Source organism: Salvelinus fontinalis, chromosome 9, assembly GCF_029448725.1.
Source record: "Salvelinus fontinalis isolate EN_2023a chromosome 9, ASM2944872v1, whole genome shotgun sequence".
Taxonomy (NCBI): domain Eukaryota; kingdom Metazoa; phylum Chordata; class Actinopteri; order Salmoniformes; family Salmonidae; genus Salvelinus; species Salvelinus fontinalis.
Window position 1 is genome coordinate 20,082,326 of NC_074673.1, and position 27,036 is coordinate 20,109,361.

The window sequence follows — 27,036 nt, forward strand, 5'->3', positions numbered from 1 at the left end:
TCCAACTTCTCCGGTCTCGCTCCTGTGCTTCCCAATGCCCATGAACCTTGGCACCCATGTTTTGAAACCCAAGATTAGGAAGTCCCTTAAAACTTCTTGTCAATAGGGGGGCGCTGTTTTCACTATGGAAAAAATCGTGCCCAATTTAAACGGCCTCGTACTCTATTCTAGATCATTCAATATGCATATTATTATTACTATTGGATAGAAAACACTCTCAAGTTTCTAAAACTGTTTGAATTATATCTGTGAGTAAAACAGAACTCATTTGGCAGCAAACTTCCATACAGGAAGTGAAAAATCTGAAAACTAGGCTCTGTTTCAGGGCCTGCCTATTCAACTGGCTTTTATTTATTCATATACATGCACTTCATACGCCTTCCACTAGATGTCAACAGGCAGTGGAAGGTGGAATGGGGTGTCTAGCTTGATCTGAGGTCGAACAAGAGTTTTTGGAGTGACAGGCCTGACATTTTGTCAGTTTTCCAAGGCACGCGAAGGAGCTCCACAATTGTCTTCTGAAAAGCGTTCGGTATACACGACGAATATCTCCGGCTCTGATTTTATTTGATACATATTAGAAAAACATAATAAAGTAGTTTTTTTCAACCGAGTTTTATCAGTTTATTCAACGTTTATTGGGACTTTTGGAGTTTTCCGTTCTTTGCGCCAAGAGAGGATGGGAATGTTAGCAACCTTGGCTAGCATTGTGGCGCGAATTCGACAGAAGAAATTGACATTCTAAAACCAAACAACGATTTATTCTGGACCAAGGACATGTACAACATTCTGATGGAAGCTCAGCAAAAGTAAGAAAATATTTATGATGTTATTTCGTATTTCTGTGGAATATGTAGGATCCAACAGGGCGGAGAATATGTGAGCGCTGTCTCACAATAATGTATTTTGTATGTTGTAGTAAAGTTATTTTTTTAAATCTAACACAGCAGTTGCATTAAGAACCAGTGTATCTTTCATTTGCCATACAATAAGTATTTTTATGTAAAGTTTATGATGAGTTCTTTGGTCAGATTAGGTAAGTGTCCAAAATATCTCCGGACATTCTGGGAAAATGTTGCTACGTATTCACAATGTATAACCACGATTTGCAGCTCTAAATATGCACATTTTCGAACAAAACATAAATGTATTGTATAACTTGATGTTATAAGACTGTCATCTGATGAAGTTGTCCAAAGGTTAGTGATTCATTTTATATTTATTGCTGGTTTTTGGGAAAGCTACCTTTGCGGTGATAAATGCGGTTGTGTGTTTGGCTATTGTGGTAAGCTAAGATAATTCTATATTGTGTTTTTTCGCTGTAAAACACTTAAAAAATCTGAAATATTGGCTGGATTCACAAAATGTTTATCTTTCATTTGCTGTACACCATGTATTTTTCATAAATGTTTTATGATGAGTATTTATGTATTTCACGTTGCTCTCTGTAATTATTCTGGCTGCTTTGATGCTATTTTTGATGGTGGCTGCAATGTAAAACTATGATTTATACCTCAAATATGCACATTTTCGAACAAAACATAAATGTATTGTATAACATGTTATAAGACTGTCATCTGATGAAGTTGTTTCTTGGTTAGTGAGTAATTATATCTCTATTTTGTCGGTTTTTTGAAAGCTACCTATGCGGTGGAAACATGGTGAAAATATGCGGTTGTGTGTTTGGCTATTGTGGTTAGCTAATATAAATACATATTGTGTTTTCGCTGTAAAACATTTTAAAAATCGGAAATGATGGCTGGATTCACAAGATGTTTATCTTTCATTTGCTGTATTGGACTTGTGATTTCATGAAAATTATATTATATGATATCCCTGTCCCGTTAGGCTAGGCTATGCTAGTCAGCTTTTTTGATGAGGAGGATCCCGGATCCGGGATGGGTATCACTGAAAGGTCCCAATTCCGAAGTCACTTTAGCCTTAAACAAGCAAGCGGTTTCTCTCCATTAACATCGAATCATCTCTTCCCAGCGTCGCAGATTGACACGACATTCCAGTTCTGGCACTGGAATGGTCTGGTGTTTTTTTGTGACCTATTTGTTGATAACACATTCGTCTCATTCAATACTCTGAGGGTTGACCATAATATTCCCAATACCCACTTTTTTAGATACCTGCAAACTCGCAGCTTTGCCAAAAAACATATCACTTCATTTTCACTCGAGCCTACTAAGTGTCCAGTGGAGAGGTGCTTAGATCTTAACCCTTATCTGAAGGACACAATCTCCAGATTATACGACATAATACAGAACATTAATCCGCCTTCCTTTGCAAATACAAAATCTACATGGGAGCAAGACATAGGTGGCGAGCTGCCCGATGATATATGGCAACATTGAGCGTATCCACACAAGTATTGAGCGTATCCACACAAGTATTGAGCGTATCTACACAAGTATTGAGCGTATCCACACATCATCATTTTGCATAAGGCATGGGTTTATTCAGTTTAAGGTTTTGCACCGTCTTCATTACTCAAATGAAAGATTGGCAAAAATATACCCCAATGTTGACCCCAAGTGTTTGAGATCCCCAGCGAGTGTGGGACACATGTTTTGGTCATGCAAATCTTTGAGTGGCCCCTGGGACCCCATTTTTGAGGTATTCTCACATATGTGTAATACAACTGTTAGCCCCAACCCGGTCACTGACATTTTTGGGATACTTCCCCTAGACCAGAATGCTACCACGCATCAGGCGTGGTAGACTGGAAGTCTGCTAAGCCGCCCTCCTTTATGCAGTGGGTTAAGGAGGGGATGTCATCTCTGCCTCTGGAGAAGGTTAGGTAAAACTGTGCATGGGTCCCGACAAAAGTTTGATGTAACCTGGTCCCCATTAATACAATATGTGGAGAGCCTGTATTTTACTTAGTGTAACTACTTGTATAGTTTGGTAAGCAGTAATGTCTGTTCTAGTGGCCATTTGTGCTGATAATAATTTTTATTTAACTTTTTTATCCATTGTTTTTTTCTATTACTGTTTGTTTCTGTTTTTCTTTCTTATTTAACTTACTTTTATAGATGCCTTGGTGGGTGGGTGGTTTAGAGGGAGGGAGGGAGGGAGGGAGGGAGTGGAAGATAGGAGCGAGGGAGTGTAGGGGATGGATGGATGAGAGAATGAGGGTTTGGGGTTGCACTGTTTTTGTTGTTAAATCTATAAATGTTTTTTTTATATATATATATAAATAATATGTACATATAAATATATGGATGAGCGATGACAGAGCGGCATAGGCAAGATGCAATAAACGGTATAAAATACAGTATGTACATATGACATGAGAAATGTAAGATATGTAATCATTACTAAAGTGGCATTATTTAAAGTGACTAGTGATCCATTTATTAAAGTGGCCAATGATTAGAGTCTGTATGTAGGTATAAGCATCTCTGTGTTATTGATGGCTGTTTAACAGCGCTAGGCACTTGATGGTTTTTGCGACTTCACTTGAAGAAATTTGAAATGTTGAAATGTTTTGGATTGATTTTTGGATTTATTTCATAGAGCTCCTTCATGGGAATAGAACCCACGACCTTCGCGTTGCAAGCGCCATGCTCTACCAACTGAGCTACAGCAAAAGTAAAAGACTAAATCATTTCAAATTCCTTAAATTAGGAAAATCAAACGGAACTATTTTCGTGTCTTTTGTATTTACGGATAACCAGCGGCACACTCCAACACTCAGCCATCATTTACAAACGAAACCTTTAAAGAGTCCGTCAGATCAGAGGCAGTAGGGATGACCACAGATGTTCTCTTGATAAGTGTGTAAATTGGACCATTTATGTCCTGCTAAGTATTAAAAATGTAACGAGTACTTTTGGATGTCAGTGACAATGTATAGAGTAAAAAGTACATTTTCTTTAGGAATGTAGTAAAATTAAAAGTTGACAAAAATATAAATAGTGATGTAAAGTACAGATACCTCAAAAAGACTACTTGAGTAGTACTTTAAAGTACTTTTACTTAATGTACTTTACAACACTGCGAATACATTTCTCTCTCTCTACCTCTCATCTTTCACACACCAAAATGTTGCTGCATCTTTTCAAATGTTTATTTAGTTGATGGCTCCTGAATTGTAGTACAATTGTGGTGTGATGTCTGCCTGAAAGTCCCCTATAGAGTGTAATTAAAACATACAGTACGCATACAGTATTTCATGCATGTTGACTAAACTTCAGCTCATATCGTATTTCTACATTCCATTAGTAATAACACTGTGGACTCTATTTTCGGCTGGTCTTAAAGTGGCTCTAGTGTCAAACACACATTCTTGGGCAATTTCGACTTGTAAAAGCCAGCGCTCTGCTATTTTGTAACCCTGGTGCCAGTAATTTACCTGTTTTATATCAACTCGCTTGTGCTGAGGTAGGAGGGGTGGAAATATTGTAGGTGTGTCTTTGTGCCAAAGTGCAAATTCCCAGCAGCGCTACTGATGATATTTAATACTCACTGGTCACTGGTCTTGGCAGTAACGCAGTTGGTTATGGCATCGATTTTGCTAGAGGAGGCGCACAGTAGCCTAATCAGTAGCCTAATCAGTAGCCTAATCAGTAGCCTAATCAGTAGCCTAATCAGTAGCCTATAACCAATGTCTTATTCAAATATAATGAGCAGCAAAACAGTCAACAGACATTCACGTTTTTTCTTTATATTGGACATTATTTTTCTGATCGCTGTCCTTGGTAGCCTCGGCTATTGACCGGTTTGTTTACCTTTCAAATGGCAAGGTCACGAACAGGCCATATAAATGGTGATGGTAGGCTAATATTATTATAGAGTTTAACGTTTGGGCATTGTCCAATTGTTCATGGCTCGAATATACAGTGCATTTAAGAAATGCGAATGCAATGTGTGTAGACAAATATTTCCATGTTAAAGTCAATCACAAAAACTAGATTGGCTACATGTTTGTTATAACTAGGCCTAGTGTAGGGTTACTGTATACTATTTAATAAACTATGTTCAATGGATAGGAAAAACATCCATGCCTCAGGTCGAAGAGCCCTTAGTCCTACATGTTTACACATTGCCTTATGCTCATAGAAACAAGACATTCGATTCATCATATTGTGTTTTTCACCCAATCCTATTAAGAAACATTGCTGTTTTAAAAACAGATTGATTGTTTTTTGTTTAATTTGATTAAAAACCAAACTTATTAGAAAGATTCACCGTCCATGAGTTTATGTTGAGAACAGACATGGCTCGAATACAATGGAATATCTTCTGCTATTTCTGGAGAAGTGCAAATATGATGTAAAACTAATTCTCTGATAATTTACACTTCAAAGAAAAATGTTGTTGTACATATTAAAGAAAAGTGTCCCAGCTCAACAAAATCATCTTTCCTGGTTAACCATGGTAAATCTCCTGTGGCAATTCATCGACACTTTGTATGAATGTAAACTAATGTTGGTGTAGCCTACTGTTATTACTTTATTTGTTTCCTATTTATGTTATCAAAAAGTGTCTGGTGTTGTCATTTCTTATCAAGATTGGGGGTACTCTATCCTAGACTGTCCATATTGGAAATGTGTAACTAAACCAAGTCAATCGTGGGGATTGAGTTACTTTTGCCAGAAGGGTGTGGGCAGGAATCAAACCCAAGCCAACACGGTAGACATATACAGTACCAGTTTGGACACACCTACTCGTTGCTTTATTTTTACTATTTTCTACAACTTAGAATAATAGTGAAGACATCAAAACTATGAAATAACACACATGGAATCATGTAGTAACCAAAACACTGTTAAACAAAAATATATTTCAGATTTTACGTTCTCCACCATTTGCCTTGATGACAGCTTTGCACACTCTTGGCATTCTTTCATGAGGAATGCTTTTCCAAAAGTCTTGAAGGAGTTCCCACATATGCTGAGAACATGTTGGCTGCTTTTCCTTTACTCTGTGGTCCAACTCATCCCAAACCATCTCAATTGGGTTGAGGTCGGGTGATTGTGGGTGATTGATGCAGTACTCCATCACTCTCCTTGCTCAAATAGCCCTTACTAAGTCCCACTAAGCGCAAACCAGATGGGATGGCATATCGCTGCAGAACGCTGTTCCATGCTGGTTAAGTGTGTCTTGAATTGAAAATAAATCACTGACAGTGTCACCAGCCAAGCACCATCACACCACCTCCTCCATGCTTCATGGTGGGAACCACACATGCGGAGATCATCCATTCTCCCACTCTGCATCTCACAAAGACACAGCGGTTGGAACCAAAAGTCTCAAATTTGGACTCATCAGAACAAAGGACAGATTTCTACTGCTCTAATGTCCATTGCTCGTGTTTCTTGGCCCAAGCAAGTCTCTTCTTATTATTGGTGTCCTTTAGTAGTGGTTTCTTGCAGCGATTTGACCATGAAGGCCTGATTCACACAGTCTCCTCTGAACAGTTTATGTTGAGATGTGTCTGTTACTTGAACTCTGTGAAGGATTTACAGTTGAAGTCGGAAGTTTACATACACCTTAGCCATATACATTTAAACTCAGTTCTTCACAATTCCTGACATTTAAACCTAGTAAAGATTCCCTGTCTTAGGTCAGTTAGGATCACCACTTTATTTTAAGAATGTGAACTGTCAGAATAATAGTAGAGAGAATTATTTATTTCAGCTTTTATTTCTTTCATCACATTCCCATTGGGTCAGAATTTTACATACACTCAATTAGTATTTGATTGGCATTGCCTTTAAAATGTTCAACTTGGATCAAACGTTTCAAGTAGCCTTCCACAAGCTTCCCACAATAAGTTGGGTGAATTTTGTCCCATTCCTTCTGACAGAGCTGGTTTAACTGAGTCAGGTTTTTAGGTCTCCTTGTTCGCACAGGATTTTTCAGTTCTGTCCACAAATGTTCTATAGGATTGAGGTCAGGGCTTGTTCCTCCCCATTAATCAGTTAGCAGAAGGAATTGGGTATGCCAATTTCCCATTTAAGGTGGAGCATCAGGTCTTTACTTATTTGGGGATAAAAGTCACACACTCATTTAAGACTCTGTTTAAACATAACTTCAAAACACTCCTGGAGTGCACTAAGCATGATTTCATAAGGTGGTCGTCTCTTCCCATTTCATTAACAGGTCGCAATAATTCTGTTTAGAAAACTATACTACCTAGGTTTTTGTACTTTTCCAAATGATCACCATTTTTCTGCCAAAGTCAATGTTCAAACAACTGGACAGCTACATTTCCAACTTCATTTGGAATAAGTCAAATACATGAATGAGAAAGGTATATCTAGAGAGACCTAAACCCACGGGCCTTCCTAATTCTTTACACTGCTACCGGTCAGCAAATATATTGAAATGTGTTTATTGGGTTTCTACATTAGAAAACCAGGGAGTTAGAGTCAAGCTTTCCAACTTCTCCGGTCTCGCTCCTGTGCTTCCCAATGCCCATGAACCTTGGCACCCATGTTTTGAAACCCAAGATTAGGAAGTCCCTTAAAACTTCTTGTCAATAGGGGGGCGCTGTTTTCACTATGGAAAAAATCGTGCCCAATTTAAACGGCCTCGTACTCTATTCTAGATCATACAATATGCATATTATTATTACTATTGGATAGAAAACCCTCTCAAGTTTCTAAAACTGTTTGAATTATATCTGTGAGTAAAACAGAACTCATTTGGCAGCAAACTTCCATACAGGAAGTGAAAAATCTGAAAACTAGGCTCTGTTTCAGGGCCTGCCTATTCAACTGGCTTTTATTTATTCATATACATGCACTTCATACGCCTTCCACTAGATGTCAACAGGCAGTGGAAGGTGGAATGGGGTGTCTAGCTTGATCTGAGGTCGAACAAGAGTTTTTGGAGTGACAGGCCTGACATTTTGTCAGTTTTCCAAGGCACGCGAAGGAGCTCCACATTGTCTTCTGAAAAGCGTTCGGTATACACGACGAATATCTCCGGCTCTGATTTTATTTGATACATATTAGAAAACATAATAAAGTAGGTTTTTTCAACCAAGTTTTATCAGTTTATTCAACGTTTATTGGGACTTTTGGAGTTTTCCGTTCTTTGCGCCAAGAGAGGATGGGAATGTTAGCAACCTTGGCTAGCATTGTGGCGCGAATTCGACAGAAGAAATTGACATTCTAAAACCAAACAACGATTTATTCTGGACCAAGGACATGTACAACATTCGAATGGAAGCTCAGCAAAAGTAAGAAAATATTTATGATGTTATTTCGTATTTCTGTGGAATATGTAGGATCCAACAGGGCGGAGAATATGTGAGCGCTGTCTCACAATAATGTATTTTGTATGTTGTAGTAAAGTTATTTTTATAAATCTAACACAGCAGTTGCATTAAGAACCAGTGTATCTTTCATTTGCCATACAATAAGTATTTTTATGTAAAGTTTATGATGAGTTCTTTGGTCAGATTAGGTGAGTGTCCAAAATATCTCCGGACATTCTGGGAAAATGTTGCTACGTATTCACAATGTATAACCACGATTTGCAGCTCTAAATATGCACATTTTCGAACAAAACATAAATGTATTGTATAACTTGATGTTATAAGACTGTCATCTGATGAAGTTGTCCAGAGGTTAGTGATTCATTTTATATTTATTGCTGGTTTTTGGGAAAGCTACCTTTGCGGTGATAAATGCGGTTGTGTGTTTGGCTATTGTGGTAAGCTAAGATAATTCTATATTGTGTTTTTTCGCTGTAAAACACTTAAAAAATAGGAAATATTGGCTGGATTCACAAAATGTTTATCTTTCATTTGCTGTACACCATGTATTTTTCATAAATGTTTTATGATGAGTATTTATGTATTTCACGTTGCTCTCTGTAATTATTCTGGCTGCTTTGATGCTATTTTTGATGGTGGCTGCAATGTAAAACTATGATTTATACCTCAAATATGCACATTTTCGAACAAAACATAAATGTATTGTATAACATGTTATAAGACTGTCATCTGATGAAGTTGTTTCTTGGTTAGTGAGTAATTATATCTCTATTTTGTCGGTTTTTTGAAAGCTACCTATGCGGTGGAAACATGGTGAAAATATGCGGTTGTGTGTTTGGCTATTGTGGTTAGCTAATATAAATACATATTGTGTTTTCGCTGTAAAACATTTTAAAAATCGGAAATGATGGCTGGATTCACAAGATGTTTATCTTTCATTTGCTGTATTGGACTTGTGATTTCATGAAAATTATATTATATGATATCCCTGTCCCGTTAGGCTAGGCTATGCTAGTCAGCTTTTTTGATGAGGAGGATCCCGGATCCGGGATGGGTATCACTGAAAGGTCCCAATTCCGAAGTCACTTTAGCCTTAAACAAGCAAGCGGTTTCTCTCCATTAACATCGAATCATCTCTTCCCAGCGTCGCAGATTGACACGACATTCCAGTTCTGGCACTGGAATGGTCTGGTGTTTTTTTGTGACCTATTTGTTGATAACACATTCGTCTCATTCAATACTCTGAGGGTTGACCATAATATTCCCAATACCCACTTTTTTAGATACCTGCAAACTCGCAGCTTTGCCAAAAAACATATCACTTCATTTTCACTCGAGCCTACTAAGTGTCCAGTGGAGAGGTGCTTAGATCTTAACCCTTATCTGAAGGACACAATCTCCAGATTATACGACATAATACAGAACATTAATCCGCCTTCCTTTGCAAATACAAAATCTACATGGGAGCAAGACATAGGTGGCGAGCTGCCCGATGATATATGGCAACATTGAGCGTATCCACACAAGTATTGAGCGTATCCACACAAGTATTGAGCGTATCTACACAAGTATTGAGCGTATCCACACATCATCATTTTGCATAAGGCATGGGTTTATTCAGTTTAAGGTTTTGCACCGTCTTCATTACTCAAATGACAGATTGGCAAAAATATACCCCAATGTTGACCCCAAGTGTTTGAGATCCCCAGCGAGTGTGGGACACATGTTTTGGTCATGCAAATCTTTGAGTGGCCCCTGGGACCCCATTTTTGAGGTATTCTCACATATGTGTAATACAACTGTTAGCCCCAACCCGGTCACTGACATTTTTGGGATACTTCCCCTAGACCAGAATGCTACCACGCATCAGGCGTGGTAGACTGGAAGTCTGCTAAGCCGCCCTCCTTTATGCAGTGGGTTAAGGAGGGGATGTCATCTCTGCCTCTGGAGAAGGTTAGGTAAAACTGTGCATGGGTCCCGACAAAAGTTTGATGTAACCTGGTCCCCATTAATACAATATGTGGAGAGCCTGTATTTTACTTAGTGTAACTACTTGTATAGTTTGGTAAGCAGTAATGTCTGTTCTAGTGGTCATTTGTGCTGATAATAATTTTTATTTAACTTTTTTATCCATTGTTTTTTTCTATTACTGTTTGTTTCTGTTTTTCTTTCTTATTTAACTTACTTTTATAGATGCCTTGGTGGGTGGGTGGTTTAGAGGGAGGGAGGGAGGGAGGGAGGGAGGGAGGGAGGGAGGGAGGGAGGGAGGGAGGGGAAGATTGGAGCGAGGGAGTGTAGGGGATGGATGGATGAGAGAATGAGGGTTTGGGGTTGCACTGTTTTTGTTGTTAAATCTATAAATGTTTTTTTTATATATATATATAAATAATATGTACATATAAATATATGGATGAGCGATGACAGAGTGGCATAGGCAAGATGCAATAAACGGTATAAAATACAGTATGTACATATGACATGAGAAATGTAAGATATGTAATCATTACTAAAGTGGCATTATTTAAAGTGACTAGTGATCCATTTATTAAAGTGGCCAATGATTCGAGTCTGTATGTAGGTATAAGCATCTCTGTGTTATTGATGGCTGTTTAACAGCGCTAGGCACTTGATGGTTTTTGCGACTTCACTTGAAGAAACTTGAAATGTTGAAATGTTTTGGATTGACTGACCTTCATGTCCGAAAGTAATATTGGGCATTTCTTTTTGCTTATTTGAGCTGTTTGAGGCTGCTCCAAAACACCACCAACGGAGAAGAGGTATTTCGGAGTGAACTTCAAGTCTGACTCAGGAGGCGTGCACACCATCCACCGCTTCCGAGTTTATTACTTGCTAATATTCAGTCTCTGGATAATAAAGTAGACGAGCTCAGGACAAGGATCTCCTACCAGAGAGACATCAGGGATTGTAACATACTCTGTTTCACGGAAACATGACTCTCTTGGGATAAACTCCCCATCCATACAGCCAGCTGGCTTCTCAGTACATTGCGCAGGCAGTAATAAAGAACTCTCCGGGAAGAAGAAAGGCGGGGGTGTATGTTTCATGATTACCGATTCATGGTGTGAATGTGATAACTACATATACTCAAGTCCTTTTGTTCACCTGACCTAAAATACTTCACAATCAAATGTCGACCATATTACCTCCCACGAGAATTCTCTTCGGTTATAGTCACAGCCATGTATATTCCCCCTCAAGCCGATACCACGACGGCTCTCAAAAAACTACACTGGACTTTATGCAAACTGGAAACCACATATCCTAAAACTGCATTCATTGTAGCTGGGTATTTAAAAAAAGCTAAACTGAGTAAAACGCCACTAAAGTTCTACCAACAGTAAAGAGACAAAGTGGAGTTGCAATTCAATGGCTCAGACACGAGACGTATGTGGCAGGGTCTACAGACAATCACGGAGTACAAAGGGAAAACCAGCCATATTGCGGACACCGACGTCTTTTCTCCGGAAGAGCTAAACACCTTCTTCGCCCGCTTTGAGGATAACACTGTACCACTGGCGCGGCCCACTACCGAGGACTGTGGGCTCTGCTTCCCCTTGGCCGACGTGAGTAAGACATTTAAGCGTTTTAACTCTCGCAAGGCTGCCGGTCCAGAAAGGCATCCCTAGCCGTGTCCTCAGAGCATGCACAGATCAGCTGGCTGGAGTGTTTACGGACATATTCAATCTCTCCCTATCCCAGTCTGATGTCCTCACTTGCTTCAAGATGTCCACCACTGTTCCTGTACCCAAGAAAGCTAAGGTAACTGAACTAAATGACTATCGCCTTTTAGCACTCACTTCTGTCATCATGAAGTGCTTTGAGAGACTAGTTAAGGATCATATCACCTCTAATTTACCTGACACCATAGACCCACGTCAAATTGCTTACCGCCCCAATAGATCCACAGATGATGCAATCACCATCATACTGCACACTGCCCTATTCCATCTGGACAAGAGGAATACCTATGTAAGAATGCTGTTCATTGACTATTGCTCTGCATTCAACACCATAGTACCCTCCAAGCTTATCATTATACTCAGGGCCTATAGTCTGAGCCCTGCCCTGTGCAACTAGGTCCTGGACTTCAGTACGGAACGCCCCCAGGTGGTGAAGGTAGGAAACAACACCTCCACTTCGCTGATCCTCAACACAGGGACCCTACACGGGTGCATGCCAACCCCCTCCTGTACTCCCTGTTCACCAATGACTGTGTGGCCACACTCGCCTCCAACTCAATCATCAAGTTTGCAGACAACACAAAAGTAGGAGGCCTGATTATCAGCAATGATGAGACAGCCTACAGGGAGGAGGTGAGGGCCCTAAGAGAGTGGTGCCAGGAAAATAAACTCCTACTCAACGTCAACGAAACAAAGGAGCTGATCGTGGACTTCAGGAAACAGCAGAGTGAGCACGCCCCTATCCACATCGATGGGACAGCAGTGGAGAAGGTGGAAGGCTTCATGTTCCTCGGCGTACACATCAATGACGTTCTGAAATGGTCCACCCACACAGACAGAAACTACCTGCCCTCCAGGACACCTACAGCAGCCGATGTCACAGGAAGGCCAAAAAGATCATCAAGGACAAAAACCACCCAAGCCACGGCCTGTTCACCCCGCTATCATCCAGAAGGTGTGGTCAGTACAGGTGAATCAAAGCTGGGACCGAGAGACTGAAGAACAGCTTCTATCTCAAGGCCATCCGAGTGTTAAACAGCCATCACTAACATTGAGTGGCTGCTGCCAAAATACTGGCTCAAATCTCTAGCCACTTTAATAATAAAAAATTGGATGTAATAAATGTATCACTAGCCACTTTAAACAATGCCGCTTTATATAATGTTTACATACCCTACATTACTCATCTCATATGTACATACTGTACTCTATACCATCAACTGCATCTTGCCTTTGCCGTTCGGCCATCGCTCATCCATATGTTATTATGTACATATTCTTATTCATTCCTTTGTTGTTGTGAAATTGTTAGATTACTTGTTAGATATTACTGCATGGGCGGAACTAGAAGCACAAGCATTTCGCAACACTCGCATTAACATCTGCTCACCATGTCTATGTGACCAATAATATTTGATTTGATTTGCTCATCTCATATGTATATACTGTATTCAATTCTATTGTATTTTAGTCAATGCCACTCCGACATTGATCAATCTAATATTGATATATTTCTTAATTACATTATTTTACTTTTAGATTAGTTCATAATGTTGTGATCTGTTAGATACTTCTGCACTGTTGGAGCTAGGAACACAAGCATTTCACTACACCCACAATAAAATAAATTAAAATATGTATATGTGACCAATAAAATTTGATTTAATTTTCATTTCAAGTCACTGAGCTCTTCAGTAAAGGCCATTCTACTGCCAATGTTTGTGACTGGAGATGTCTCATAATTGTGGTTGTGAAAATAGCAAAAACACTTCTGACACCACTGAACCTATAGCGCTACCGTAAGCGAAAAGATTTGCCATTGCCTTCGGTTTGTTAAAGTAGAGCCCTGTATCTTATCTAATCTGGTTATCTCCCTTATAAAGGTTCAGTAAACTAATAGTACTGTTTTGGTTATCGGTACAGGGGAGTAGGGGCCTGCACACTGAATAGAGAATGTGGAGTCAGGGGAAAAAGAAGCTGATAGTCACCTCCTTAAGTCTGATAAGGGATGTGTACAAACACACTCACGTGTACCCATATCACACCCGCTTGCAATCATGTGTGCACATATGTGTGTTTGGTAAAGTATATAAGAACAGTCCTGACCCAAGCTAAGGTGTATCCACCACTGGCTGTGATTTCAGGAGTGACCATGAAGTATCTCGTTATTGTGCTGGTATGTGCTGTGCTCGCTGAGGGAATCCACAGGTTAGTACTCACTTTATTTATTTTTACAATTTTCACTCCATCCAGATGCTATTTTTCCTTAAATTCTCCCTAAAACACAATTTTCTTTTCTCATCTCTCATAGTCAATGATAACTCCTTGTCGCTCTCTCTACAACTATTTGCATTTGCAGAGTTCGACTTCATATCTGAGTGTATCTGTGTGCTTGTTACCCTAGGATCCCTCTGGTGAAGCATAAGTCAATCCGTGAGAGAATGATGGAGAAGGGAGAACACCTGCCCTACCAAGACCCCGCTCTCAAATACTTTCCTGACGAGTTCGCTGGCTCCACCACCATGTACATCAACAACTACGCCGACGTACGTACATGCTCTAAAACCCAAGCGTATGGTCTATCTAGAATGTTACTCAATGTCCTGTCTATATCTGTCTATGTCCACAGTAGTCTATTTTCATATACCAGAATGAAGTTCTATGATGTAGGCTAATGTAGAAAATGTGAATTCTAGGTCTAACGAGATAACAACCATGTCAAGATAACGTCTAACTCCATGAAGTAGAGTCTAAACCACGCCAACCATTCTAGATCTGATGCGTTGTTGTCTGAATGCACCTCTATCTTTTGTCAGCTGTATTTTCCCTGTTGTGTTTTCCAGACCACCTACTATGGAGCCATCACCATCGGTACTCCCCCCCAGTCCTTCCAGGTGTTGTTTGACACTGGCTCTGCCAACCTGTGGGTTGACTCTGTACTCTGCAACACCCAGGCCTGCAGTGAGTACAGCTGGATAGCTTCATGACAATATGACAACTACCTACTATGTGTATCAATTAACTACTACTTCCTCAACAGTAAATGTTACTAACTGTACTACTACTACTACAGTACTGCTACTACTACTATCAGAGATATTTAAGTCCATTGTAACTTCTACACCATTCCCAGATAAATACATTGTAGACAGTATATTTCCTCTTAGTTGTTTGTGTCCCTTCCTCCTGCAGACACCCACACAAAGTTCAACCCCCAGCAGTCGTCCACCTACTCAGCTAATGGGGAAACTTTCTACCTGCCCTACGGAGCCGGCAGTCTCAGTGGAGTCTTCGGATACGACACCGTCAACGTGAGTCCCACCATAACAACCTTACAAATACTTAACTACTTCTAACACAATTACTCTTCACTACCTGCAATAAAAAGCCACAACAGATACAGCCACAATAGTACATGTACTTCCATTCTAATAAAACCAAAGTGTTTCCATGATGCTGAGTGTGTGTGTTGTTTGTCCCCTCTTTAGGTCGGTGGTATTATCCTCACCAACCAGGAGATTGGTCTGAGCACTGACGAGCCAGGTCAGAATTTTGTTGTGGCCCAGTTTGATGGTATCCTTGGCCTGTCCTACCCTTCCATCTCAGCCGGACAAGAGACTCCCGTCATGGACAACATGATGTCTCAGAACCTTCTGCAGGCTAACATATTTGCATTCTACATGACCAGGTCAGTACTCCTACCATCCCTTATACCACATATATACCACTACTTACCACTACCACTACTTACCTCACATATACCACTACCAATACTTACCACATATATACCACTATCAATACTTACCACATATAAACCACTATCACTACTTACCACACATATACCACTACCACAACTTACCACACATATACCACTACCACTACTTACCACACATATACCACTACCACTACTTATCACATATATACCACTACCACAACTTACCACACATATACCACTACCACTACTTATCACATATATACCACTACCACTACTTACCACACATATACCACTACCACTACTTATCACATATATACTACTACTTACCACACATATACCACTACCACTACTTACCACACATATACCACTACAGATGTCAGCTTTTAATTGGACCGCTTTCATCACAGGAGGAAAATAATCTTGCAGCAGGAGGATTTGAATATCTGAAGAAGTATTTAGAATTGTTCCAGTGGGCGGCTGGAAGCGTGTTTGTATACAAAGCAGTACCATACCTACATTGTATCTTATGTAGGCTATGTGAAGGCTACGCCATGTCTCGTGTTAATTCTTATGTGGATTATAATAAACGGGCATATTCGTAGGGGGTAGATATATTTTCGTTTGGGAAAATCTGTTGCTTTACATGAACTGTTTAATTATATGTTGAAGGAAAGCAATAGGCAGAATTAATCATTGTTTTCCTCAATTCCTGTGTGGTCCAGCGGTTACAGCCACTGACCCAGGCACATACATGTCAGAGTCGGCATGGGTTCAAATTCAGCCCACTGCCCTTTGACTCATGGATCAATGTCTATTTTTGAAGCATTCATTTCGCGTGGTTACAGGATTATAACAGAAACAACTCAAAGGTTAACAGTTCAGGAATTAATTCAGCGTGGTTAAATTTAGGGCTATGGTTTGGGGAAGGCTTCAAACAAAATAATACAAAATGACGCGCCTATGTATCATCAGTATTCAGAATATTCTTAATGCTCGCTAGAGCATTGTGAAATGCAATAGTGCAGTGGTCTAAGCAGCTCACTACGAACCTCAGGAGTTTGCATCCAGTGCTGAGCGATCTAGTGACCAGCCTGACACTACATTAGACCCACAAGTTAATTACATTTATTTAAATGTTTTCAAGAAGTAAAACGAATAGTCTGATCATTTACACAAAGAAGAGTATCTCAGCTCAACTAAATGGTCTTTGGATAGGCTCAAATGTATAAACATCTTGACAGCTTTAAGAAATAAAATATTAAAGGCACACAATACAGGCTTCCAATTCACACCAAAGACTAGAACTTTATAAATTATACATAGACGAACTATAAAACACAGACAAGCATCCAAACTGGAGGAAAGTTTATTGTTCCACAGCAGACCTACATTTGTCAGTCAGATGATGGCCCAAATCAGCTCATCAACTCAGCCAGGGAAACAAACAGTAGCGGATTTCACACCTTTTCACAATTACTTTATTACTGCTCCCTAAAAGACGATGTCGGCGTTACCTTAGTCCTGCTTGCAACCAAAGTGTTTCAAGATATGTTCACCCTCTGGTTGGTATTGTAATCAGAACAACAGAGTACCTTTTGAAAAGACTAAGGGTGATTTATCTATTTGACAAGCATTCCATACAATAGAAATAATCTACTGTGGGAAATTGGCCTCCCGGGTGGCGCAGTGGTCTAGGGCACTGCATTGCAGTGCTAGCTGCGCCACCAGAGTCTCTGGGTTCGCGCCTAGGCTGGGCTGGGTTCGCGCCCAGGCTCTGTCACAGCTGGCTGCAACCGGGAGGTCCGTGGGGCGATGCACAATTGGCATAGCGTCGTCCGGGTTAGGGAGGGTTTGGCCGGTAGGGATATCATTGTCTCAGTATGTAAAAATGTAAAATGTATGCACTCTACTGTAATAAGAGCGTCTGCTAAAAGACTAAAATGTAAATGGAATTTACCTGACACTAATGTTGGTGTAGCCTATAGTTACAATTGGTTTCCTGTTTATGTTTTCCAAAGGTGTCTGATATGGTCATTTATAATTAAGATCGGGGGTAAAATATCCCTAGACTGTACATATTTAAAATGTGTAAATAAATCTTGTAAATTGGGGGGATTGAGATATTTGTGCCAGAAAGGTATGGGCTGGAATGGTAGGGTTATTCGTGCTCGCTGAAGGCAGAAGCCCTAACCCACTTCACCCCACGATCATTTCTATTTCCTGATGCAGCAGGAAAATTATCAGTGACAAAAAAGTGATCAAGTTAAGATCCAACATCTGTACCCCTACAACTACTTACTTACCACACATATAATGTACTACTACCGGACCTCAATGTAAAATACACACAGATATCACAGAACCTTCTGCAAGCCAATGTGTTCGCTTTCTAGGTGACTGGGTAATATACTTCAATTATGTACTTACTTAATTATGTACATAATCAATGGTATATTCATTATTCCTGCTCCAGAAACTGTATCACTGATATAAGACATAACAGTTTTGAGGAGAGAAGTGTCTTCTGTGAAGAGTGAACCATCTTCTTGCCAACCACCTACTTTATTTGTAAAACTGTTAGACTTAAAACTCTTTTTCTGTGCAGGGACGGCCAGCAGGGCAGTGAGCTGTCGTTTGGAGAAGTGGACAACACCAAGTATCAGGGTCAGATCTACTGGACCCCCGTCACCTCCCAGACATACTGGCAGATCGGCATCCAAGGGTCAGGATCAACCACAACAACTAAACATACTTAACCATACACTGACATCAGAACCACCAAGAGACTGGAAAAGCTGGGGTGAAAAATGTCTAAGGCCGCTGTCAATGCTAGTCTGTCTGTCTGTCTGTCTGTCTGTCTGTCTGTCTGTCTGTCTGTCTGTCTGTCTGTCTGTCTGTCTGTCTGTCTGTCTGTCTGTCTAACACTAACCCTGGTACACCTCCAGGTTCCAGATCAACGGTCAGGAGACAGGGTGGTGTGGGCAGGGCTGCCAGGCTATCGTGGATACAGGCACCTCCATGCTGACTGCACCCAGACAGATCATGGGAACCCTGATGCAGTCCATTGGAGCCCAGCAGGACCAGTACGGACAGGTAGCAGAAAGCCATTATAGACCAATACAGACCAGTACTAACTGACACCATAAACCAGTGTAATCCAAAAGGGAGAGGTTGCGAAAACCAGTGCAGAACAGAGTTAACCAGTACAGGGATGTTTTGTGTCACTCATGTCTTTGAATTGTTTGTTGATGTAGTACACAGTGAACTGTAACCAGATCAACAGCCTGCCTACTCTGACCTTCACCATCAATGGAATCAACTTCCCCCTGCCGCCATCTGCATACATCCAGCAGGTGAGTTAGTGTGTGTGGTGTGTGTGTGTGTGTGTGTCTGTCCGTGTGTTACCATCTATGACTGATGTTAGGATAATGAAGGCCATTTTAGATGGCTCAAGCTGGTCCATAAGCCTTGTGCATGCCTAAGCCATGTGTCAGTAGTGCATGTGTGTTTATCTGCCTGTGTGTGTGTGTGCATTGCACTCAACATGCGTGTTCTCCTCTCTATCCAGAACAACCAGGTCTGCTCCGTGGGGATCACCCCCACCTACCTGCCGTCCCAGAACGGACAGCCCCTGTGGATTTTGGGAGATGTTTTCCTCATGCAGTACTACTCCGTCTACGACCGCACAAGCAACCAAGTGGGCTTTGCCACCGCAGCCTAAACCTGACCAACATGACCATGACCGCAAACCAACACAGACACCGACCGTTCTTAGAAGTCTACCATCCCAAACCTCACACAGAATCTATTCCACCTGTGGCCATTCTAGAACATCAATCACCAAAGGCATCTATTCTGAATCACCCATAGCAACCTCTCTGGTTATTATAATACATCTATTACCCATGGCAACCACTCTGGTCATTATAATACGCATATTACCCATGGCAACCACTGTGGGTCAGTTTGTCTTTGGTCCAGTGGGGTAAAAGCAAGCATGGGCATCATTGGGTTAAAGCTGTGGTCTTTGTTAGATGACATCTGCTAATATATTCAGTTCAGCTGTAAGGTGGAAGGTTGTTTCCTTTCTACTCTGGCATTGCAATGACAACCTCCTAGTTCCCAGACAACATCGGATGTGAACACAGGTTCAGCCATGTTGCTGATTGCATCATGATGCTGAGTTGCAATTCTGAGTTGAGTGAAAAAGAAAATGACCAACAGAAATACAGTGAAATATGAAAATATGATTTTTGACACTTAAACACATTTCATCTCAAGACTGGATGTATTTGGTGTTTGTTTAGCTTCCATTTAGACTGAATAAACTATTGAAGTGCACAATAATCCTATTTGTTTTGAATCCCTGTATCTGACACATCAAGCTCATGATGCCTGTAAGACAGAAATCACACCTCATATTCACCACTGACTGTTGCCAGAAACTGAAACAAAAAACAACAAGAGCAGCTTTACCCAATTGGAGCCTGTAAATATATCCAACCATCTACACATCTTACCTATAGAAATAACTAAATATCACAGAGTCAAATATGCCATCTGTTAAATGGCATTAAGTACTAAGTATCCTCAGGAGAGCAGCAGCAGTGTATACTATGAAATGGACAAACAAGCTCTCATTATCTCTGTAACATGGTCAGGGGCTGGTGTGTGTGTGTGTGTGTGTGTGTGTGTGTGTGTGTGTGTGTGTGTGTGTGTGTGTGTGTGTGTGTGTGTGTGTGTGTGTGTGTGTGTGTGTGTGTGTGTGTGTGTGTGTGTGTGTGTGTGTGTGTGTGTGTGTGTGTGTGTGTGTGTGTGCAAGTGTGCAAGTGTGTGTCCGTGCGCGCGTGTGTGTGTCTGATTAGGATGAAAGCTCATTAGTGAAATATTCAGGACTCTACAGTGACACATTTTCACCACAACATGAAACACACACACAGGCATGCATGCACTCACACATGTACGCACACACATTCAACAGCATGAACAGGAAGGCCAAAAAGATCGTCGAGGACATCAACCACCCGAGCCACTGCCTGTTCACACCGCTACCATCCAGAAGGCGAGGTCAGTACAGGAGCACCAAAGCTGGGACCGAGAGACTGAAAAACAGCTTCTATCTCAAGGCCATCAGACTGCGAAACATATCAAATCAAATCTTATTTGTCACATACACATGGTTAGCAGATGTTAATGCGAGTGTAGCGAAATGCTTGTGCTTCTAGTTCCGACCTTGCAGTAATATCTAACAAGTAATTTAACCTAACAATTTCACAACAACTACCTTATACACACAAGTGTAAAGGAATGAATAAGAATATGTACATATAAATATATGGATGAGCGATGGCTGAACGCCATAGGCAAGATGCAGTAGATGCTATAGAGTACAGTATATACATATGAGATGAGTAATGTAGTGTATGAGAACATTATATAAAGTGGCATTGTTTAAAGTGGCTAGTGATACATTTATTACATACATTTTTCCATTATTAAAGTGGCTGGAGTTGAGTCAGTATGTTGGCAGCAGCCACTCAATGTTAGTGACGGCTGTTCAACAGTCTGATGGTCTTGAGATAGAAGCTGCTTTTCAGTCTCTCGGTCCCCGCTTTGATGCACCTGTACTGACCTCGCTTTCTGGATGATAGCGGTGTGAACAGGGAGTGGCTCGGGTGGTTGTTGTCCTTGATGATCTTTTTGGCCTTCCTGTGACATTGGGTGGTGTTGGTGTCCTGGAGGGCAGGTAGTTTGCCCCCGGTGATGCGTTGTGCAGACCTCACTACCCGCTGGAGAGCCTTATGGTTGTGGGTGGAGCAGTTGCCGGGTAACAATGTAAGAAATAACACATAAAAATGTAAAATACTGCATAGGTTCCTAGGAATGCGAAGCGAGGCGGCCATCTCTGTCGGCGCCGGAAGTAGATGCAATCACTAACTCAGAGAGGCTGCTGCCTACATTGAGACCTAATCACTGGACACTTTAAGAAATGGATCACTAGTCACTTTATACAATGCACTCTAAATAATGCCACTTTAATAATGTCTACATATCTTACATTACTCATATCATATGTATATACTGTATTTTATATAATCTATTTCACCTTGCCTACGCCGCTCGGCCATTTCTCATCTATATACTTACATGTACATATTCTCATTCACCCCTTTAGATTTGTGTGTATTAGATAGTTGTTGGGGAATTGTTAGGTTACTTGTTAGATATTACTGCACTGTCGGAACTAGAAGCACAAGCATTGCTACACTCGCATTAACATCTGCTAACCATGTGTATGTGACAAATAAAATGTGAATTGATTTGATTCCTAACATGAATATCACATTACCAATCATCCTTAATAATACAGATCACAGCCTGCAGTCAATAAAAGTAGCAGAGATCCCACTCTAGAAATTATGTGTCACGTTCCTGACCTGTTTTTCCTTTTTCTTGTATTTATTTGGTTGGTCAGGGCGTGAGTTGGGGTGGGTTGTCCATGTGTTATTTTTCTATGTCGGGTTGTTTGTGTTCGGCCGGGTATGATTCTCAATCAGAGGCAGCTGTAAATCTTTGTCCCTGATTGAGAATCATACTTAGGCAGCCGGGGTTCACGTGTGTGTTTGTTGGGTGGTTGTATCTCGTGTCTGTATTCGTGCCACACGGGACTGTTTGTCGGTTCGTTTCTCTTTGGTCATTTTGTTTCGTTAGTGTTCCGTTTATTTGGTTAATAAATAATCATGGACACAAACCACTCTGCATATTGGTCTGATCCTTCTCGCCTCTCCTCCTCGTCCGAGGAGGAGGATTACGACAATCGTTACAGAACCACCCACCAATCTAGGACCAAGCGGAGTGTAAACGGGCAGCGACAGCAGCAACAGAGGACACAGGACTCGTGGACTTGGGAGGAGATCCTGGACGGTAAAGGACCCTGGGCTCAGCCAGGAGAATATCGCCGTCCCAAGGCGGCGTTGGAGGCAGCGAAGGCAGAGAGGCGCTGGTATGAGGAGGCAGCGTGGCGACGCGGTTGGGAGCCCGAGTGTCAGACCCAAAAATGTCTTGGGGGGGGGGGCACACGCGGAGTGTGGCAAAGCCGGGTAGGAAACCTGAGCCAACTCCCCGTGCTTACCGTGGAGTGAGAGAGCGTCGTACTGGTCAGACACTGTGTTATGCGGTAAAGCGCACGGTGTCCCCAGTACGCGTGCTTAGACCAGTGCGGGCTATTCCACCTTGCCGCATTGGCCGGGCTAGGTTGGGCATCGAGCTGGGTGTCATGAAGCCGGCCCAACGCATCTGGCCTCCAGTGCGTCTCCTCGGGCCGGCGTACATGGCACCAGCCTTACAGATGGTGTCCCCGGTTCGCCAGCATAGCCCAGTGCGGGCTATTCCACCTCGCCGCACTGGCAGGGCTACGGGGACCATTCAACCTGGTAGGGTTGGGGAGGCTCGGTGCTCAAGAGCGCGTGTCCTCCTTCACGGTCCGGTATACCCGGTGCCACCTCCACGTACCAGTCCTCCGGTGGCAGCTCCTCGCACCAGGCTGTCTCTCCGGGTTCTCTCTCCAGCTGCTCCCACCCGTCCAGCGCTGTCAGAGCCTTCCTCCTCTCCAGCGCAGCCAGTGTTTGAGCTGGCTGCCTGCCCAGCGCTGTCTGAGCTGCCTGCCTACCCAGCGCTGTCCGTCTGTCCCGAGCCATCAGAGCTGTCCGTCTGTACTGAGCCTTCAAAGCCGTCCAGCCAGGACCAGCCAGAGCCGTCCAGCCAGGACCAGCCAGAGCCGTCAGCCAGCCAGGACCAGCCAGAGCCGTCAGCCAGCCAGGACCAGCCAGAGCCGTCAGCCAGCCAGGACCAGCCAGAACCGTCAGCCAGCCAGGACCAGCCAGAGCCGTCAGCCAGCCATGACCAGCCAGAGCCGTCAGCCAGCCATGACCAGCCAGAGCCGTCAGCCAGCCATGACCAGCCAGAGCCGTCAGCCAGCCATGACCAGCCAGAGCCGTCAGCCAGCCATGGCCAGCCAGAGTCGTCAGCCAGCCAGGATCCGCCAGAGCCAGCCAGCCAGGATCAGCCAGAGCCAGCCAGCCAGGATCCGCCAGAGCCAGCCAGCCATGATCCGCCGGCCACCAGCCAGCCAGGATCCGCCAGGGCCGCCAGCCAGCCAGGATCCGCCAGGGCCGCCAGCCAGCCAGGATCCGCCAGGGCTGCCAGCCAGCCAGGATCCGCCAGAGCCAGCCAGCCAGGATCCGCCAGATCCAGCCAGCCAGGATCCGCCAGAGCCAGCCAGCCAGGTTCCGCCAAAGCCAGCCAGCCAGGATCCGCCCCTCAGTCCGGTGTTGTCCCTCAGTCCGGTGTTGTCCCTCAGTCCGGTGTTGTCCCTCATTCCGGTGCTTCCCCTTAATCTTATGGGGGTTATATGGAGAGTGGTCATTGGGAGGAGGCCAAGGAAGCGGGGTTTGACTATGGTGGGGTGGGGACCACGACCAGCGCCAGAGCCACCACCGTGGACAGACGCCCACCCAGACCCTCCCCTAGACTTTATGCTGGTGCGCCCGGAGTTCGCACCTTAAGGGGGGGGTTATGTCACGTTCCTGACCTGTTTTTCCTTTTTCTTGTATTTATTTGGTTGGTCAGGGCGTGAGTTGGGGTGGGTTGTCCATGTGTTATTTTTCTATGTCGGGTTGTTTGTGTTCGGCCGGGTATGATTCTCAATCAGAGGCAGCTGTAAATTGTTGTCCCTGATTGAGAATCATACTTAGGCAGCCGGGGTTCACGTGTGTGTTTGTTGGGTGGTTGTATCTCGTGTCTGTATTCGTGCCACACGGGACTGTTTGTCGGTTCGTTTCTCTTTGGTCATTTTGTTTCGTTAGTGTTCCGTTTATTTGGTTAATAAATAATCATGGACACAAACCACTCTGCATATTGGTCTGATCCTTCTCGCCTCTCCTCCTCGTCCGAGGAGGAGGATTACAACGATCGTTACATTATGATGTACCTGTAGAGTATATTGTTTAAAACAATATGTCTAAAAATTAACAAAATCCAAAAAGGGTTCTTTGGAGACATTTATATATTTTTTAAATGTCCATAAATGAATGTAAATAAAGTTTCTTGTCTAAACACTACTCATATTACAGAACACACAGTAAGGGTCCAGATGACACTAATATTGGCATTATAGCATCTACAGACTCATCGCTGTAGTTTCTTAAAGAAAGACTGGATATGGCCAAAATATCACACATTTCACAGCTTTAAAGCTGGATTCCTTCATGGTGAAACTGCCATGTCCGTTTGGGATGTTACAACACCAAAGAAGTGACTGCAAACAAACACAATTGTTTCCCCTCAAACATCATTGCACGTGCAATAGAACACCAATGTGTACTTTATCCAAGATGGCGTAGCAGTCAGACGTCTTTTGTCCTCGTCTTGTCGTGTCCCGTGTATATATCTTTTTATATCTTTTTCCTTCGCATATATTTATTTTTATTTTTCTTAACCTCAACTTCAACAAACTCTCCTGCAATCCGCCTCACCCAATGTGGTATGGATCTGTTACTTTCTTTACTTTTGAACCGGAACCCCAACAGAAGCTAGCCAGCTAACTAGCTACTAGCTAGTAGTCAGCTAGCCACTGCCCAGCATTTTGCATTTTTCTCCATATCTCCGGATTCCAACCGCAAGCTCTGAACCTTTTCACCTGGATCATCACAGCTAGCTAGCTGCTATCCGAGTGGCCACTCCTGGCTAACGTCTCTGTCCTGAAGCAAGAACCAATTAGCCTGGAGCTAGCCTTTGCTAGGCCCATCTCCCGGCTAGCTGAAGAGGTCCATCATCCACTCCTTGGACTACAATACCTATTTTGCCAATTGGCCTGGACCCTTTACCACACGGAGCCCTACTGATCCACAACGACTGGTCTGCCGACGTAACAGCACGAGGGGGCTACAACAGACTTCTTCCTTCGCGACGTCTCTCTAAGGCCCTTCTGCTAGCTTGCTAGCCCCAGCCCGCTAGCTGCCTGAATCGCCGTGTCTCCGGTCCGCTGAGCGACTCACTGGATCCCTATGATCACTCGGCTACGCATGCCTCTCCCTAATGTCAATATGTCTTGTCCATTGCTGTTTTGGTTAGTAATTATTGCCTTATTTCACTGTAGAGCCTCTAGCCCTGCTCATTACGCCTTAGTTAACCCTTTATTTCCACCTCCCACAGGTGACCTCACCTGGTTTAAAATGTGTTTCTAGAGACAATATCTCTCTCATCGTCACTCAATGCATATGCTTACCTCCACTGTATTCACATCCTACCATACCTTTGTCTGTAAATTATGCCTTGAATCTATTCTACCGTGCCCAGAAACCTGCTCCTTTTACTCTCTGTTCCGAATGTACTAGATGACCAGTTCTTATAGGCTTTAGCCGTACCCTTATCCTACTCCTCCTCTGTTCCTCTGGTGATGTAGAGGTTAATCTAGGCCCTGCAGTGCCTAGCTCCACTCCCATTCCCCAGGCGCTCTCATTTGTATACTTCTGTAACTGCAAAAGCCTTGGTTTCATGCATGTTAACATTAGAAGCCTCCTACCTAAGTTCCTTTAATTCACTGCCTTAACACACTATGCCAATCTGGATGTCCTAGCCGTGTCTGAATCCTGGTTTAGGAACACCACCAAAAACCCTGACATTTCCATCCCTAACTATAACATTTTCCGACAAGATAGAACTGCCAAAGGGGGCGGTGTTGTAATCTACTGCAGAAATAGCCTGCAGAGTTCTGTCTTACTATCCAGGTCTGTGCCCAAACAATTTGAGCTTCTACTTCTAAAAATCCACCTTTCCAGAAACGAGTCTCTCACCGTTGCCACTTGCTATAGACCACCTTCTGTTCCCAGCTGTGCCCTGGACACCATGTGTGAATTGATTGCCCCCCATCTATCTTCAGAGCTCGTGCTGTTAGGTTACCTAAACTGTGACATGCTTAACACCCCGGCCATCCTACAATCTAAGCTTGATGCCCTCAATCTCACACAAATTATAAATAAACCTACCAGGTACAACCCCAAATCCATAAACACGGGCACCCTCATAGATATCATCCTAACCAACGTACCCTCCAAATACACCTCTGCTGTCTTCAACCAGGAACTCAGCGATCACTGCCTCATTGCCTGCGTCCGTAATGGGTCTGCGGTCAAACAACCAACCCCCATCACTGGCAAACGCTCCCCAAAACACTTCAGTGAGCAGGCCTATCTAATCGACCTGGCCCGGGTATCCTGGAAGGATATTGACCTCATTCCATCAGTAGAGTATGCCTGGTTATTCTTTAAAAGTGCTTTCCTCACCATCTTAAATAAGCATGCCCCAGTCAAAAAATGTAAAAA

The 27,036-nt window shown here is 42.7% G+C and overlaps 2 protein-coding genes across 3 annotated transcripts in view; one reads left to right on the top strand and one right to left on the bottom strand.

Moving 5' to 3' along the window:
* The window catches only part of mapk8ip2 (mitogen-activated protein kinase 8 interacting protein 2), a 141,705-nt gene that overhangs the window by 95,537 nt on the left and 19,132 nt on the right, over positions 1 to 27,036 (bottom strand). The gene's annotated exons all lie outside the window — the stretch shown is intronic.
* On the top strand, positions 14,081 to 19,914 carry LOC129862228 (gastricsin-like). The gene is made up of 9 exons (XM_055933662.1): positions 14,081 to 14,148; positions 14,345 to 14,486; positions 14,784 to 14,901; positions 15,133 to 15,251; positions 15,429 to 15,628; positions 18,261 to 18,377; positions 18,601 to 18,748; positions 18,910 to 19,008; positions 19,224 to 19,914. Exons 1-9 carry the CDS (start codon positions 14,093 to 14,095, stop codon positions 19,374 to 19,376), a joined length of 1,152 nt encoding a protein of 383 aa, XP_055789637.1. The 5' UTR covers positions 14,081 to 14,092; the 3' UTR covers positions 19,377 to 19,914.